This window comes from Corvus cornix, chromosome 15, assembly GCF_000738735.6.
Source record: "Corvus cornix cornix isolate S_Up_H32 chromosome 15, ASM73873v5, whole genome shotgun sequence".
NCBI classification, from domain to species: domain Eukaryota; kingdom Metazoa; phylum Chordata; class Aves; order Passeriformes; family Corvidae; genus Corvus; species Corvus cornix.
Genome location: NC_046345.1, coordinates 2,465,926 through 2,483,417, shown reverse-complemented (window position 1 = coordinate 2,483,417; position 17,492 = coordinate 2,465,926). Strand labels below are relative to the sequence as shown.

Genomic DNA, 17,492 nt, shown 5'->3' with positions numbered 1-17,492 from the left:
GGAGCGGTCGCGGTGGCAGTCCTGCTCCGCCGGGCTTAGCTTGCAGTGGGGACAGGAGCATCGCCAAGCGCGGGTGCTCTTCGCTCGGTGATTGTGCCGAGCAACAGCGGGAGGGTTCGTGGTACCGACCTCTCCTGCGGCCTCGTCCGGGGAGGAGAACCGCGAGTTTGACGGGGCAGAGCTCGAAGCCGCCCGTGTTCGGGGTTCGGGTCCCACACAGACGATGCCTGGCGCTGGAGCGGGTTCGCAGCAGGGCAGGGGCGCACAGCTGTGTCCGTGGTACCCAACAGCGAGCGCGGTGTCCAGAGCTGACATGGCCGGGACCAGGATGGAAGAGGGGTGATGTTCCCCTGCTCCCGAAGAGGAGCAAGGCTGACGGATGGCTGCAGGCGCACGGAGTGGGGTGAACAAGCCGTTCTGCAGCACAGCAAGGGGCTCGCACACAGCAGCTGCACACCATCATTAGGGGTTTTAGGCTATTCCTGCAAGAGCACAGAAAGAATCTTTACTGTGCACATGTTCAGAGGATCAGTGGAGATTTTACACACAGAAGCAGTTTGCTGGCACGGATCCACTTACAGAGGAATTTAAATTAAACCAAAATGTATTTTTCTGGTCAAGTTTTTCAGTTTTTTTGCTTGCAGGTGTGACTGTGAAAGTTTGGATGTTCTTATTTTCATGGGGTTTAGGAAGAGATGCTCCAGATGAGTCTCTACAGAGAAGTTAAATGTGCCTGGAAATAATTTTAAGTCCCAATCCTGCCATTTTCTGTATGTAGAGTAGGAAGAATGCATTTTATTTTGGACAGGATATGATGAATAATATCAAACACTGGAACTAGTCAGGAGAACTAACACTGGGACTGCAAAAGCCAAGCTTGGAACGACTTGACACGTGCTGCATGTTGTGAATCCAGCATTAATTATCTACTTTTGGCAGATGCAAAACGCCAGTGCAGGTGAATGGGAGGGATGAACGATGAGAAATGCAACACTGTGACACCCAGAAATGCAACACTGTGACACCCAGACCAGCTTTTTCATGCAATTCTGTCACAACGGTACAAAATACTGATCTTCTCATGTGCTGCCATCAGGTACCAGGGCAGCCAGGAGGGGAACAATCAGTCCCCAAATACCTGAGCTTGGCAATCAATTGCCTAAGTTACAGCAACAACTCAGTGAAAATATATCTATATATCGTTCAGGAAACTTATTCCCAAAGTTAAACACCACAGGATATTGCACAAAGTTCCAGGGGAGCAGGAGGATGAATAATGGTGTGTAGTCATGCTTTCCTGGCAAAGGTGCTTATGAACACACAAGGACGAGAAGCAGCCTGAGCAGAATATTTGGAGAACACTCTGCAGTACCTCAGGGGAGCAGCTATGCTGTGAAATCATCGTTTTGCCCGAGTTAGAGATGAGAAAAAGTTTATGCCACAAGAATTTAGTATTACACGAGTTCCCATTGTCCTGTTCAAGTGCACGTAGAGGAAAAATGTAATAATGTAAGGAACACATGTGGCAAGGCTAGAACTACTGCTGAGATAGGTGAAAAAACAGCACAGTTTGTGCTGTGGGAAGCAGTAGCTTCGATGTTGGCCTGATCCAAACTCACAGAAAACGACTTGGCAGGAAAAGTCTCTTATCCAGCCACGTACGTGACCTGCAGCTCCTCAGGCTCAGCTTGTCTTGCAGAATTTTGTCCACACGTGTGCACACCCTGTGCCTGCTCTGACACAGCAGCACTGCTGGCTCACACCTGGAGCTGGAGGGAGGGAGCAGAATTTACGGATGTAAACCCAGCATTTGTCAAGACAAACGCGTGTGGGTGTCACCACGAGTACAACAATCGGAGTTTATTGGCAAAACCCAGCACACAAGTATTTCACTGGAAGGCCAGATTGTGTGTTAGTCTTGAACTCTTCCACACGTCATTAAAACAGCTAGTCATGAAACAGGCTGCCTTGAGCTCAAGCATGAACTTCTGTATTTCTGTTTGGAAGGTTTAATTGGCAATTAGCGCTTAAGCACCGTCACGAAAGGAATGGGTTTTTAAACAGTTACTCTCCGGTGAAGCAGAAACTGGACGTGCCATGACTGTGTTTCCTTGTGCGTGAATAGCTCACAAGCTGCGCTTCCCTGTTAACGTCCTCAACATTGGCTACTCCCCAAACCTCTCCCTAGCTGCAGCAAGTTCGGGTTTCCCGAGTTGCAGCAGCAGCAGCAGCAGCTCCCTCCCGCCTGCCCTCCTTCCCTCCGGAGCCGCCCCCCCGCTCCCCTCAGCCCCGTTTCCCGCCTCCCGCGCTCGCACCGCCCCGTTGCCGGGCAACGCCCCCTCATCCTCGCTCCGCGCGCCGCTCCCCGCGCCTCGCTCCGATTGGCTCTCGCTGCCCCCGCCCCGCCCTTTCCTCCCCGCTCATTGGCTGCTCCCGCGCGCTGGCCTCGCCTCCCGCGCCGCGCGGGCGCTGCCCCAGCGCTGTGGCGGTCCCGCTGCCCTTTGTCTCCCGGCGGCCGCCGTAGCGCAGCCCGTACGTGGCAGCGGGGCGGCGGTGGCCAATGAGCGGCGGCCCCGTGCGCCGGAAGGGGCGCGGCGCGGGCCGGAAGCGCCGCTCGGTGCCGCCGCCGGTCGCTCCGCCATGTCGCCGGTGCGGGCGGTGCTGGCGCTGGTGGCCGCGCTGGCGGCCCCGGCCGCCGCCTACTTCGTCAGCATCGACGCGCACGCCGAGGAGTGCTTCCTGGAGCGCGTGCCGTCCGGCACCAAGATGGGGCTCATCTTCGAGGTGGCCGAGGGCGGCTTCCTGGACATCGACGTGGAGGTGCGGCGGCGGCGGCGCGGGCCGACCTTGGGGAGCGGGGCCGTCCCGGGGCCGGGCCCCGCGCGCTGCGGCCCCGCTGTGTGTGGGTCGCCCCGGGGGCGAGCGGAGGCACCGTCAGGAGCGGGATCACGCCCGCCCGCGGGGGTTTGGGGTGGTCCGGAGCGGGGCCGGGCCCGCCCTCCGGGGCTTGGGGCGGACCCGCCGCGCTGCGGGAGCTCCGTGCGGCGGGAGCACCCACGGCCCGGCGTGGGCGGCCTTGGGCAGGCCCGAGTGCTCGTGCTGGGTGTCGTCTCTGCCACTGCTGCACGAGGCTGTGCTGCTCGATGTGTCCACCCTTCCCTTGGGATTTTCGTCCTCACTGCTCTCGGTGTAGCCTCGTCATAGTAAGGTATTTGGCGGGAAGAATGACCAGGGTTGCTTTCTGGAATCAGGTGCTGCCTGTTGAGGAGCAGCGTGCTTCCCCTTGGATCCAAAGGTGTTGGTTTTAATTAGGGTGGGTGGCACCGGGAAAGTTTTGAGCGAATACTTATCTTCAAAGAGGTATCAAATCAGTAGAGAATACTGAGTAAGAATTGCTTTCATCGTGTTACAGAGCAGAGAGTTGTTTGGGATATCACAGACATGGGAGTTGTTGCTGGGAGTCCTGTAACAGTTCAAAATGGCTGTGACCTAGGACAGGGTCTGGAAGCTGTGAGATCCCTTCATGTGTCACTAGTGGAGGCTCAGCAGCAGTTTGGCCTGGTGGGATGGGAATTTAGGATCACAGTGACCCTGAGAGCTCAGAACTCAGGTCTTTAGTCCATTTGAAATGGTAACTGCGACAATGCCCAAATGTGTGTCTAAAGTCGATTGGAGAATGTGTTTTTTTCCTTTTTGTTTTCCTTCAGACATCAGAGATAAGATTTCCCTTGCAGTTGTTAATTTGACAAACAGCCAGGGTTTGTGGTTTACTTGTTCTTGACTGCTTATCTCAACCACAGGAGGCCAGGGAGAGAGGCTTTGTATGACTTTCTTTGCCAAGAAGTTTGTGGGGTTTTTAAAAAGAGATTTCTGTGCAGGGAACTGCACCAGTGGGTTGTGGGAGGGAAAGACTGAAGTGTGCCAAAGCAGCCAGATTACAGATGGTGTTGGTGCCTGTGGCTGGCTGAGTGCAGAGCGTGCTGGCAGTGCTGTGATGGTGCATGTGAAACCTCTGTGTTTGAAATACAAACGTGTGCTTCTCTGTTTTCCCCACGCAGATTACAGGGCCCGATAATAAAGGCATTTATAAAGGCGATCGAGAGTCCAGTGGAAAATACACCTTTGCTGCCCACATGGATGGAACTTACAAGTTTTGCTTTAGCAACAGGATGTCCACCATGACTCCCAAGATAGTGATGTTCACTATCGATATCGGGGAAGCTCCAAAGGGGCAAGACATGGAGACAGAAGGTGAGGAAGAGTCCTGGGAGGAAATCAGCTCCAGCTCGGGAGCTTTTCCCTACTTGCATGACCTGTGAAATTGAGTAGGGCTCTCAGGATTCCCGTTCCTTCAGGGGTAATTAGCTGTTCTCTTGCACAGCTAAAGTGGATGTTTTTAGGCCTCGTTACACGATTTAATGCAAAATCACCAGAGAACCCCTTGGCCATCTGCAGAAACTAATGCTTCCATCCTTTAGCTCTTCATCAGTGCCATGCTCTGGTTCCCAGTAGGCTCAGCAGTGTGTAGCCTTCTCCATGCCTCAGTTGGTAAATGTGCTAATACAAAACTTTTCCCCTAGCTGTGTAAATGACTGTTTTATCTGCAGCCTTTTGTCCTGTACCTGTGTTCATCTCTTACACTTTCCTCTAGGTGGTGGAGATACCTGGGATGGTATGTGGACTGCTTTTTGAAAGCTCCTTAGCATCTTGTCTCTGGCACATGTTCATTCACTAACAGCTAACTTGGCTTTTTCTCTGTAACATTGGTTTGTAGCATGAGAATGTCTTTTTTAATAAACTACCTAAAAGGTCTGATTCTGAGCAATGCTGAGCACCTGCAGGCTCCCACTGGCAGGTTTATACCCTGAGCAGCTCTTGGGATCAGGTCCTTGCACTGGCCATGGCAGTTTGTCTTCAGGTGGCTATTTATGGCTGACAGAAGATTTAATCAGTTTAGGTGAAATTGAACTAAAACACTGAACATCCAAGAATGCTGGATGTTTTTGGCAGTGTTTGCTTTCTGTTGCTAAAGGGGATGTTGAGTAATCAAGAGCTTTTGGAAGCAATAAGCTGCTTGTAGGTTTATGAATTATTACTGATGTATCAGGGGAAAAATTCAGACTTGTCATTTGCTGTAAAAAAATGAATGTATTGCGTAGCAAGTTATAAAGTTTGTTTAGATATCACTAACTCTAGCTAGAAAGGCAATAAATTCTTGTTTTCTATTTTAGCGAGTAAATAACTGAGGGCACTGAGTGCTTGATGTCACTTAAAAAGTAACACATTCCTAACTTTGGACTTTTGTTTTAAAGACTCACTTAAATCTTTCATTGAGTCTGCATATATCTGTTGTAAAGAATATTAGTGCAAGAAGACAATTTTCTGAAGTGAATTTTTTCGAGTGTGTTTAGACTACTGCAACTGTAGTTTCTTCTCTTACGAATAAACTGCACTTACTGCAGTGACCAGTTGGCCATGAAAATAAGAGATTTGTGATATTAGCAAAGTGAGTGTGGTTTGCACAACTATTTAGATTTTAATTGTAACTTGTACGAGTGTTGTTCTCCGGTCCTCCTTTTTGACTGTTCCCCACAGGGTGTGTGTTTTGAATAGCTCTGTTTTCAGACTGTGATCTGAAACACTTAATTTACAAATAAAACTGTAGTAAGGTAACTTCCAAGTCAAGGATGTCCCTTGAAAGGAAAATGTGTTGGGTTTTGTGACTTTTTAAGAGAGCTGATTGCCCAGGGCATGTCTGTGGAATGATATCTCAACCTGATGCTAGAAGACTTTGCAAATGACTTGCCTAATCTATAAATTTGTGAGTGGACAGTTCTTTGAGCGTGGATGTGTTAAAAAGATCCTGTGATTGACAGTCAAACCACTAAATCTTAGATCGCTGAGCCTTCCATTTGCTGAACTGCATCAAGCTGGTTTTGTGTTACTGGTTTGGTATTTAACTCCTCTCCTGCTTTCACAACGCACCAGAAATGAAGCCTGTGCCAGGCCCCCTGGGCATTGTGCCCTCTGAATGCTGGGCTTCAGCTAAACCTGAAGATCACAGGCTGTGATTTTTTGCTTCAGAAAGTGATCTCATGATTTGCCAGCATCATGATCTTAAGCTAAATTCTCAGTCGTTCTATTTTTGCAAGCTTAACAACTAGGAAAAGCTGTCATGTTCAGATAATTTGCTTGGAATATATTGGATGATATGAAAATAGATGTTAGTGTGTGGTATTGATCTCATGCGCTCTTCCATTCTATTTTTCTGGAAAAGTATGTGCACACTGGAAATACGGGGTCTGTAGTGAGTCTGAATTGTTTGTCTCCTCCTATTTGGATGTGGAGAAATGTTTTCCCACTTGTTAAATGCCACAGAGACACTTTAGGGAAAGTGGTGCTACAAAAACTGAACTTGGCTGTAAGGATAGAAAGTGTTCAGCTGTACTGGCTGCGTTTGTCAGAACTTCTGCAGCAGGAAATTAACGTTTAACTGTTGATAAATTCGTTAAAATTGTTCTTTCAGTCACTGACAGACTTTCTGATGCTTCTGAAATTATTCTGCAGCTCATCAGAACAAGCTCGAGGAGATGATTAACGAGTTAGCAGTGGCCATGACAGCTGTGAAGCACGAACAGGAGTACATGGAAGTCCGTGAAAGAATACATAGAGCAAGTACGTGTCTGACTTCAGTCAATGCCTTCTGCCCTCTGCAGTGAGCTTGTAAATGGCCATTTAAATATGAGTCCATGAAAGCTGTTCCAAGTGACTTAAAAAGTAATAATTTAAATCCTGAAGGGCCTGCCCATAGAGTAAAGAATGTAGGTGTTGCTTGCAGTCATCTTTAAATTGGCTTCCCCTCATGTAATGAGGGCTGCTATGCAAAATAACATTTGCTTAAGTGCTGTCAATTCTGTAGCTGCTGGAATGATGCATTCATGGAGATAGCAGTGATGATATTATTTATCCATGTACAAGGGCATGCAGGGACAGGACAAAGGGGGGTGGTTTTAAACTGAGAGGAGGTTTAGATCAGATACTGGGGAGAAATTCCTCCCTGTGAGTGTGGTACGGCCCTGGCACAGGGTGCCCAGAGAAGGTAGTGGCAGCCCCATCTCTGGAAGTGTCCATGGCAGGGGGTGTGACTGGATGAATTTTAAGGTCCCTTCCAGTCCAAACCATTCCATGATTTGATTCTCAGGGATAGACTTTGGTTGAACTATTACTTCACCCTTGAAGTGGATGTGGTTTAATAATTGAGCCAAAGTCTTTTTTTTTAAACATTTTGTTGCAATAGAGCAGAACTTCTGTTACTTTCATGGGGTAGAGAATCAAGGGCAATTCTTTTTAATGTGAAAATACAACATTAGATAAAAGCACTGTCTCCTCAATTATTTGAAGCTATGAATATCTCCAGTTTTGTGACATTTGTTACTAATGGTTGGATTTAAGAAAAATCTGAATGTTTAGAACCAGAGATGGTCACCCTTCAGAGATTAGACCTGCTTAACTTCAGCAGCTCAGAGAGCAGAAACTTGTAAGGTGGGCAGAATAGAGAAAGATGCTGCAGTGTATGTCCAAAGAGGGTTTAAAACCAAACTGTTCAGAAAAATCCCCCCTCAGATCTCATCTCTGAGGCTGCAGGGCCATTCTGGGACACCTGTAATGACACAACACAAACCCCAGTGCTTTATGTGCAGTGTTCCACTTCCATGGCAGAGTGTTTTAAGTTTAAATGCTTGGTTACTTACTACTTTTCTTTCTTTTTTTTTCCCCCAACAGTTAATGACAACACAAACAGCAGAGTGGTTCTTTGGTCATTCTTTGAAGCCCTTGTACTAGTTGCCATGACACTGGGACAAATCTACTACCTGAAGAGGTTTTTTGAAGTCCGAAGGGTGGTCTAAGATCCTTCTGTGGTCCTGGATTTCAGTTCACTCTTTACCAAACATCCTGGTCACAAAAAAAAAAAGTCATTTAGTTTCTGAACCCTCTTTACTGAACTGTAAAACTTATTTGCTTATGTTCCTTCCTAGTTAAAAAAAGAAAAAAAAAAGAATTGTTTTTATATATCTTCTGTAGCAAAAGCTGTGCTGAAATCTTGTCACTTTATTGGCATCATTTTTTTTTCCACTGAGATCTGCCCACTCTGTGTGCTAAGCGAGGTCCAGGCAAGCTGCAAACTCTGTAACTCACTCTAGTAACAAGCTGCTCTGTCTTTTCTAACTTTTTTCCCTGTTTCCATAAGCACTTGCAGTTCCAGGGAAACGGTACAAGGCCCTAACGTGACTGTTTGCATTTTTACATCCTTAACCCTGCAGTAGGTGTTCTGAAATTGAAATAATCCCTTCTCCACTCACATAAACTGCCAAGGAAAAGTTTAAAATCCATACCTAGTTGCTATTTAAAAGATTGTCATCAGCAACTGTCTTAATGATATCAACTTCTTCCCAAAGTTCTTTTAAATTCAATAGATGATACGAAAATGCTCTTTCTCCGCTCATCATCAAATGTCCCTTACACGGTTTTTAGTCTCACAGAGGTTTTATTTGGAAGCCAATTGTGTGCAGTGTCTTGGCAAACACTTGTGAACCCTTTGGCTTTTGCAGGTCCAAAGCTCAGACTGTTTGCCCGGTGCCCAGGGCATAAGTGTTCAGGAAATCTGGATTCCTGAGGCCAAAGGGTTCCGGGTTCTGGGGGTTTAATCCACGCTATGCAGCCCTTGTATTTAAGTGCAGTGGCAAACTCTGCCATTATCTGATCAGAATTAGCATAATGCTAAATACTGGTGTGTTTTCTTTTTTCAGGCACATGTAGATTTGTTTTTGTATAAAGTTACTTTCCTCGGTTATCTGATGATTGGTTTAAAAATTTAAGAAGCGTCTGATGTGGGTGCTGAGCCAGGATTATGTTGTGACTGATGTATATTAGTTGTAATCATTTTTGGGGGTGGGGTGGGGTCTTTTCCAGGGGGGAGCCTCTACAAGTAACACACAACAGTTTTGTACAATTAATTTAAAATTTGTTACAGGTTTTCATGTTCCAGGTAAAGTTTTTTCAACCTCGGGCAAACACTTGGCAGCAGTTCTTCAGAGAGGTGGCTGTTACACCTTATTGCAACTGTTGTGTGCCAATATTTTTGTGTAAAACACTGAAAATTGAATTCTAAGATGTACATTTAAAAATTGCTCGTGAATCTAAATATGACCCAGGTTCGATAAATAAACAAATTCTTTAAAAAAAAGAAGCAGCTTTGGTTTTTTGTTTTTTTTTTTTTTTTTCTTAGATGCTTTAAGGAAGTACAGATTAACACAAAGGGTTTCTTATAAAGTATTTGTTTAGTAATGGCCATAAACTAAACCACAAGATGTTCTACATCAACATGATGAAGAACTTTCCGTGGAAGGTGGCAGAGCACTGGAACTGCCCAGGGAGGTCGTGGATTCTCCCTCTGTGGAGACATTCCAAACACACCTGGATCTGTTCCTGTGTCACCTGCTCCAGGTGACCCTGCCTTAGCAGGGGGCTCGGACTGGATGACTCCAAACGATTCTGTGATTCCCTGCTTTCTTAGACCATCAGGAATTTATCCAGAGACCCTCCCACTTCGTGGGCAGGTAGAATAAACTTCAGGTAGTTCTGAACCTGTATCTTAGGTTCTGGGTAGTCGGGTGGCACAGAGCTGCTGTATGACCCGCAGAAGTACTTACTGCGGTAGGCAGCTCGCCATAAAAATAGGAATTTTTTGCTAAATCCAAATTTTGTTGTTTGCTACGGAGCCGAAGCGTGGCAGGGGCTGGCGGAACTGATGTGCCCCGGAACGGGAGGTGCCGCGGTGTGTGTTTCCGCAGAGCCCCGCCGCGGCGGCCCCGGGGCGGGGGAGCGGCGGGGCGGTGACACCGCCCGGCCAAGATGGAGGCGGTGACTGAGGGCGGCTGGGGCTCGCTGCCGGTGCCGCTGAGCCCGGGCGTGCTGCGGGCGCTGCGGGAGCTCCGCTTCCACCAAATGACCCCGGTGCAGGTGCGGCGGCCCGCGGCGCTCCCGGGGACGGGGAGGCCGGGCTGAGGAAGGAGGGCGCGGGCGGTGTCGGGAGCGCCTGGGCCGGGCCAGTGGCGGTGCCGCGGCCGCAGCCCCGCGGTCGCAGCAGTCACCGGATCCTGTAGCAGCGAGAGAAGCCGCATCCGTGACTTTCTCACCGGCTCCGCTTTGTGATGTTCACAGCGAGCTCTGATGTCTCGGAGGAGTTTCACCTCTGTGAGATTTACCACCGATTCACCTGCTTATGTGATGCTTCTCTTTTTTCAGTCTGCGACCATCCCGCTCTTCATGAGTAACAAAGATGTGGCTGCAGAAGCGGTGAGTCTTCCTTCGTCCAGTTCGTTGTTTTCCTGGCTTGTCTCTGGAGCTGAGGGAGGGCTGACGCTGTTTCCACTCTCACAGGTCACAGGCAGTGGGAAAACGTTGGCATTTGTGATTCCCATACTGGAAATTCTTCTCAGACGGGAAGAAAAATTAAAGAAAATGCAGGTGAGATTAAAATATTCAGAGTATATTTTTATGATGTGCCAATAAGATTTGAGGACTTCAAAAAAAGTGTCTGTAAGGAAAATGGCACACGCACACAGTGACTGTGTGCTCAGCTCTTTGGTGTAACAGTAACAATAAACTGTTTAAAACTTGAAAATGAGTTTGGGGGGCTTTCATTGCACTTAGATTCTTCTTTGTCATGATCAAAACAGGTTCTGAGCTGTTAGAAAAATGTCCTAAGATATGGAATACACTGATGTACTGCAAGAGGCATTGAATGCTTTTTAGCATCCATTGACCTTGAATACATTTTAGTGTGCAGAGAACTTCACTGTCATTTGCTGCTAAATGTCATTATTAGACACTGCTGTTTGAGCAGATATTTTGCACCTTGGTATAAAATCTTTCAGAGATATTTTGGGATGTTTTTTATATTTTACTGTATTTCTGTGGAAATATTTTGTCTGAAACCAAACTCAAAATCATGGCTCATATTCACTTAGCTTGTAAGGGACAATTCTGTCCAAATCTTTCTTTTCTCCCCCCACAAATTCCTGTTTTTCATGTGCAGGTTGGAGCTATAATTATCACACCAACGAGGGAATTGGCCATTCAAATTGATGAGGTGCTGTCACACTTCACAAAACACTTCCCCATGTTTAGGTGAGTGAGCTTCATGATTTTCATGACCATAGTTCCTTCTGTCACTCATGAACCAGCAAAACTTAAAGATCACTCAAATCTTCCTGTTTTATTGTTTTAGTCAGATTCTTTTAATTGGTGGAAGGAACCCCATAGAAGATGTTGAGAAGTTTAAGGAGCATGGGTGAGTTGTTTGTTTGTCAGTGTCTCAGAGCTGTGGTTTTCTCCTTGTCAGGGTTTTCAGATCAGAGCTGTGGTCCTGCTGGTGCTGGCATGGGATGGTGCTGCCAGAATCTGTTGGGGTGTGCTGGGAAATTGTGGGGTCTGTTCCTGGAGTGAGGTACAGCTTGAGAAGAGGCTCTTAAGTGACATCAGCACCATTCATCTGCTGTTTGAGTGAAGAGCAGGGCTGAAAAGTGTCTTCAGTGAATATTTCACTTCTCCCTGCTCATTAATTTCCTGAAATTGTTTGGTGCTGATACTGATGATGAAGTTTTGAAGGAGTCATATTTGCCACTGGGTTTTGCATGGAGGTACCAAATATTTCCTGTAGCTGATACTTGCTTTCCATACTTGCTGATTATATTCTACACTTCTGTTGCCACGAGGGATGTGCTTTCACCTGGGCATTTTTCCCCCATCCCACGGCATCTGAGAGGCACCTAAATATGAATGCAGTTAGAAGTGACAAAATGAAATTGTTTTATTGAAGAATGCAGGGCAGGCTTATGCTGTGATAACAGCATTAGGAGTTCTCCCAAACTGCTCACCTTGTAGTTAGGGAATTGCTCTGTGTGTGTTCACCAACAGTGGGAACATCATCGTGGCCACTCCGGGCCGCCTGGAGGATCTGTTCAGGAGAAAAGCAGACGGGCTGGATCTTGCAAGCTGTGTGAAGGCTCTGGATGTGCTGGTGTTGGATGAAGCAGACAGACTTCTAGATATGGGCTTTGAAGCAAGGTATTGAAATAATAAATTCTAGTGGTTCTTCTGAGGTTTTAAATGAGTTCCTGTATGATGGATGTGATTGAACGTGGCCTGCAATGACCTCCAAAGTTAGATTTGTTCTGTTTTGTTCTTTCATCTTTGCTCTGTAACTACACAAAGCAGTTGCTAAGGGAGAAGAGAATCAGGAAATGTGGAGCCTTGATGAATACAGAGTTTCCTTTGTTGAGATGTATATTAGCGTATCTCTATTAGTGCTTGGTTAAATATCATTGTTTACACACCAGAATGGCTTAAAACACTTTAACCAATAGGCTTTGATCTCTATTTTCTTTCTCTCAAAGTTAAGATCATTATTTCAGTAGGAGTTTGTCGTGTGATAACAAAGCCTATTTTGCTTGTAAACTCCAACTTCCAGCGATGAAACCTTTTCCTGAGGGTAGCCTTGGGACAGTTACATTTTCCATGTGCTTACTTGCAGCTTAAATGCCATTCTGGACTTTTTGCCCAAGCAGAGAAGGACAGGTCTGTTCTCAGCTACTCAGACTCAGGAGGTGGAGAACCTGGTGAGAGCAGGCCTGCGGAATCCCGTCCGCATCTCGGTCAAGGAGAAGGGAGTGGCAGCCAGCAACACCCAGAAGACCCCAACGCGCCTGGAGAACTATTATATGGTGGGAACCTGGGGTCTGACAGAGCTTCTTGTTCCCTCTCCTTTTTTTCCTGGTTCTGTCAATAAGATTTTAAGTCTTGGCCACTTAGGATCACATTAACAGAGGAGCCAGAAGTCCGTTTTTTAACTTCCCTCTTCTCTTTTGCGTTGTTTAGATCTGCAAGGCAGATGAAAAATTTAACCAGCTGGTGCATTTTCTTCGGCAGCACAAACAGGAAAAACATCTGGTCTTTTTCAGGTAATTCTGTTTGTGTTTCACTGTGAGAACAGTTTGGTGTTTTATTACTTAAATTCCAAAACTGTGCCCTTTGTTGCAAAGGACACAACTATTTTCAAAGCGGTTAATTTTGAGAGCTGTTTTTTAGAATATGGTGCCTACAAAGAGATTAATCATTGCTTCATGTCAGGATTGCGTTATTAAGCAAAACATAAATTTTATATGCATTTTTAAAGTAAGACATGATAGATGCTTATATGTTAATGATAAAAGTTATGTGCATGTTTTAAATAAAAATAGTGTATATTTTTGAAAGATCTTAGGAAACTCTAGCTTGACTATCTAAACCTGATTAAAAATACAGCATAACCTTTTGCTTTTATGCCTGTGTTTATCACAACAGCACGTGTGCCTGCGTGGAATACTATGGGAAGGCTTTGGAATCCCTAATTAAACAGGTGAAAATAATGAGCATTCATGGGAAAATGAAGCACAAGCGTAACAAGATTTTTACGGAGTTTCGGAAGCTCCCAGGGTGAGAACATGGGAATGGGCTAAACCAGCCAGCAGACAAAATAGGGAGGGGAGGTGGTTTTGTCTGACTGTTCTGCTGCTGCTGAAGTGTGGAAGGATGGCTCAGGTGAAGGGTGCTGCAGGCTGGTTCTGAATGTATTGATGGTATCACAAATTGTGCTGAGGTACCCAAAGTGTGACCACAAACAAAGTGAAAATGTGACTGGAGCATGTCCACCCTACTTTAGATAATCCATGTGGCAGCACAGGAGGTGGACACACTGCACTGTCTCTTGCTGCAATCACACATTAGCCCTGATGTTTAACCAAACTGATAGCAAAAATCACCTTTTCCTGGTTAGTAACCAGAGTGGAAACCCAGGATATTACTTTAGTAGTGTATGAACAAGAACATGGCAGTGCTGTAACCTACCCACAGGGAAATGTTCTTTGGCAGCTTTGCAGGATGCTGTTAAGAAACTCTTGCCTCATCAACTGTCATTTTTTTTATTGCATGGAACCTGAGTTTTAGCTTTTTGTATTATGAGAAAAAAAATTACCAGCAGATTGTAAGAACAGCTGTTTGAAAGAACAGCATGGCAGTTTTGCCATTCTAAAATTGTCACTCGAGTCTAAAGTCTTTTATTAAACATTTATTACAGTACATTCAGCTGCGGTGGATGCAGTGCTGATTTAAAGTTTGCATTTGTAATAGGGAATTGATTTGTCTTAGAAATGTAATATATATAAACCCCAATAATTTTCATAATGTTATGTAGAATTTTAGTTGGTGAAAGCTGCAATTATCTTATATTTAGTCTCTTAAAAAACCCCAAATGTTTTAAAATGTTTCATTCTTCACTCTCCAGTGAAGGTGCAGAACACACAGCTGTGAGGAGGCTGGCTCTCCTCAAATGACAGATTAATGAAAATCCACTTTTTCTTCTTCCTAGGGGCATTTTGGTGTGTACAGATGTGATGGCCCGTGGCATTGACATTCCAGAAGTGCACTGGGTGTTGCAGTATGACCCACCCAGCAGTGCCAGGTACAACTTCAGATCCTGAGAACCTTTTCTTTCTGTTTCTTGTTACTGTGCTGTTCAGATATCAATCAGGAACACATTTAATCACTTCCTGGAAGTTAATCTGAGAGAACACACAAAATAATGCAGAAGCAAGGGAGGTTTTTGTTGTCACTGCTGTGAATTGAAATGACTCTGTGTTGTGTGTGTGTCAGTCAGGTGGGTGATTGCCACTTACATCTGTGTGCAGAGGTGACTCTGGGGTAAGGCTTTGTTTGAGAGTATCAGAGAAAGAGAGAGAGGTGACACTGGGGTGAAGGAGAACAGAGATGAGAGCAGGGACAGAGCTCTTCAAGGAACAGTACATGGAAAGCTCACAGGAGAGGAGCTTTTCCATGTATTTTAACTTTAGCTGTCATAATTCTTCCTACAGCTTGCCTGAACTTCACTCCCAAAACAGACACCCCTTGCTTTAGCCTAACAATTGAGTGGGGCTGCCACACGTCTCTTGTGTTACACTTTGCTAATTCCTGTTGGTTTAGTTCAGAGGCACATAGCACACTGTATTTTCCATCCCACAAGGTTTGCCCTTTTTTCTGCCTAATGCTTCCAAGTCCGACTGAGCTCTCCTCCTGTTGGGTTGTTTCAGTGCCTTCGTGCACCGCTGTGGTCGCACAGCGCGGATCGGCAACGTGGGCAGTGCACTCGTATTTTTGCTTCCCATGGAAGAATCCTACGTGAACTTTCTCTCAATCAACCAAAAGGTGAGTAGGCTTTTATTCTACCCCAAAGCAGGAAAGAGCAAGGGCACAGACTTGACTGATAGGAGCTTTGAAATCAGAATTTCTAGAACTTGAGGTCGTACACATGGGTAATGTTTTAGCAGAGGTGCAGAACTAAAAGAAAACAACCAAATGCAGCTGTCTGTTGGAACATGATTGCTCAGTGTTACCTACTGGGTTTGTAGGAGGAACATGTGATACAATGAGTAGGAAAGGCTTTTGTTCTTAAGGGTGTAAATTGAGCATTTGCTGAAGGGCAGCACTGGCTTATGGTCCTGCCCCAGCCTTGCCACCACCAGCTCACACACTGCAGCCTCTCTGCTCTTTACTTAAAACTCCTACAATTTCTCATGCCTGCTCCTGCACTTGTGGGATTAATGGTATGAATTCTCTAGAGACCTCCTAATGAGACCAGAGCTTGATAAAGCAAGAGCTGAAGATGTTGCCTCTCTGGAGCTGCAGTGTGAGAACTCTTCTGCTGGGCCGGGAGCTGCTGTGTGGGGCCGATGGGCAACTGGTGTGTTGGAGTGACCAAAGGGAAAGGGGCTCAAAGCTGACTGAGGATTAACTGGGCAAGAAGTGTGTGTTTGAGGTTTCACAGTGCATTTCACATCATTTGGTTGAACTTTTCCTTTCATTTTGCTGTTTATTTTCTGGTTCCCAGTGTCCCATGCAGGAAATGAAACCGCAGACAAATGTGTTGGATCTTCTTCCCAAGCTGAAGTCCATGGCCCTGGCTGACAGGGCAGTGTTTGAGAAAGGGATGAAAGCCTTTGTGTCTTACGTCCAGGCTTATGCTAAACACGAATGTAATCTGATCTTCCGGATAAAAGGTAATTCCCAGCAGGGCTGGTACCTCTTACTGTTTTTCTCAGATAACAAAAGCAGTGTTGTCGTCCACAAGCTTCAGCTACTGATTCTGGATGTCAAAGTCACTTTCTGCACCATCAGATTTTGACAAAACTCCTATTTTTTTCAAGCAGCTTAAGAGAAAACATTAAATTATGGAGCTTGACCAAACTCATAAAAGCACAAATAAAACTGACTTAGTATTGTTGCTAGTATTAAGGCATAGAGTGCAAACAATACATTAAAGTAACATTGGCTTTTTTTTTTCCTTTCTCAGTTAAATTAACTTTTTATCCAGCAGGAAGCTGACTTTATAATCTTTATTTCAACAGATCTGGATTTTGCCAGTCTTGCCAGAGGTTTTGCATTGTTAAAAATGCCAAAGATGCCTGAACTAAGAGGAAAATGTTTTCCAGACTTTACTCCAGTCACTGTTAATACAGACTCCATTTCATTTAAGGATAAAAACAGAGAAAAGCAGAGACAAAAGAAATTAGAAGAACAAAGAAAAGAAAGAGAGGAAAACGAAGGGAAAAAGAAATTTGTAAAGAACAAAGCATGGTCAAAGCAGAAAGCCAAGAGGGAGAAGAAAAAGAAAGTAACAGCTAAAAGGAAGCGTGAAGAGGTAACTGTGTCCATTCCTTAACTGCAAGTGATTACTGTAGTCTTTCCAATGGCAGAGAGCCCTCGGATTTTAGTGTGGTGGAACTGATGGCTGTAAAATAACTTTTTTAGGACTTTTACAAGCAAAGCTTAAAAAAATTAGAGAGGTTTTTAAAGCCAAACACTAAAACAACTTCTCAGCGCTGATGCTGGTCAGTAATAGGATTTTTATTTCTCAGAGGTGCAGGAGTGTGGCCTGAGGGTGCTTTTGTCAATTTTCAGCAAGTGTAGCTGAGAGTTTCGGTTGCCTGGGTAGGAATTGAACATTATTTCCTGCTTGGATGTTCCTGGCAAACTCTGAGTTCAGTCTTCTCGTGTGTTCTGTATAGAACTGCATAGAATGAAAACCTTTTGGTGTTGTGTTTAATTTTTTGTTTTTAACTGCCAACAGGGCTCTGATATTGATGATGAGGATATGGAAGAGTTGCTGAATGACACAAGACTCTTGAAAAGATTAAAAAAGGGAAAAATTAGTGAAGAAGAGTTCGAGAAGAAACTAACAGGCAGCCAAAGGCTCAAAGCAGAAACTGTTGAGGACATAGAGTCTGAAGGCTGACAGTTACTCTATAATCACATTTTTACATTAAAACACTGATTATTCAATAAAACTGGATTTCTGTTAAAAAATGATACAGAGAACAGAACTGATCTAATTTCTTCAT

At 45.3% G+C, this 17,492-nt stretch overlaps 2 protein-coding genes across 4 annotated transcripts; both read left to right on the top strand.

Moving 5' to 3' along the window:
- The first annotated feature begins 2,591 nt into the window (after window positions 1–2,591).
- TMED2 (transmembrane p24 trafficking protein 2) lies at window positions 2,592–9,248 on the top strand. 2 transcript variants are annotated; one of them, XM_039560792.1, is made up of 4 exons: window positions 2,592–2,820; window positions 4,059–4,251; window positions 6,568–6,675; window positions 7,783–9,248. In XM_039560792.1, the coding sequence occupies exons 1-4, from the start codon at window positions 2,641–2,643 to the stop codon at window positions 7,905–7,907; spliced, it is 606 nt and encodes a 201-aa protein (XP_039416726.1). In that variant the 5' UTR covers window positions 2,592–2,640; the 3' UTR covers window positions 7,908–9,248. The 2 variants fall into 2 exon arrangements, with proteins under 2 accessions (XP_039416726.1, XP_039416727.1); XM_039560793.1 differs by lacking the exons at window positions 6,568–6,675; window positions 7,783–9,248 and adding an exon at window positions 4,652–6,561 and having other exon boundaries at window positions 2,595–2,820.
- A 637-nt stretch (window positions 9,249–9,885) lies between these two features.
- On the top strand, window positions 9,886–17,460 carry DDX55 (DEAD-box helicase 55). 2 transcript variants are annotated; one of them, XM_010398399.2, is made up of 14 exons: window positions 9,886–10,020; window positions 10,222–10,356; window positions 10,441–10,527; window positions 11,099–11,190; window positions 11,291–11,353; window positions 11,980–12,129; window positions 12,596–12,785; window positions 12,940–13,022; window positions 13,405–13,536; window positions 14,468–14,560; window positions 15,186–15,300; window positions 15,983–16,151; window positions 16,500–16,792; window positions 17,222–17,460. In XM_010398399.2, the coding sequence occupies exons 1-14, from the start codon at window positions 9,913–9,915 to the stop codon at window positions 17,384–17,386; spliced, it is 1,875 nt and encodes a 624-aa protein (XP_010396701.1). In that variant the 5' UTR covers window positions 9,886–9,912; the 3' UTR covers window positions 17,387–17,460. The 2 variants fall into 2 exon arrangements, with proteins under 2 accessions (XP_010396701.1, XP_010396702.1); XM_010398400.3 differs by having other exon boundaries at window positions 9,898–10,020; window positions 10,306–10,356.
- Window positions 17,461–17,492: the final 32 nt, after the last annotated feature.

What these genes read in the sequence shown, in the direction of transcription:
- TMED2 (XM_039560792.1), top strand. Translation starts at nt 2,641, where the DNA reads ATGTCGCCGGTGCGGGCGGTGCTGGCGCTGGTGGCCGCGCTGGCGGCC. An exon ending in TCCTGGACATCGACGTGGAG is followed by an intron (nt 2,821 to 4,058) that starts GTGCGGCGGCGG and finishes TTCCCCACGCAG; the next exon opens with ATTACAGGGCCCGATAATAA. An exon ending in GCAAGACATGGAGACAGAAG is followed by an intron (nt 4,252 to 6,567) that starts GTGAGGAAGAGT and finishes ATTATTCTGCAG; the next exon opens with CTCATCAGAACAAGCTCGAG.
- DDX55 (XM_010398399.2), top strand. Translation starts at nt 9,913, where the DNA reads ATGGAGGCGGTGACTGAGGGCGGCTGGGGCTCGCTGCCGGTGCCGCTG. An exon ending in GAGAAGTTTAAGGAGCATGG is followed by an intron (nt 11,354 to 11,979) that starts GTGAGTTGTTTG and finishes GTTCACCAACAG; the next exon opens with TGGGAACATCATCGTGGCCA. An exon ending in GAGTTTCGGAAGCTCCCAGG is followed by an intron (nt 13,537 to 14,467) that starts GTGAGAACATGG and finishes TCTTCTTCCTAG; the next exon opens with GGGCATTTTGGTGTGTACAG.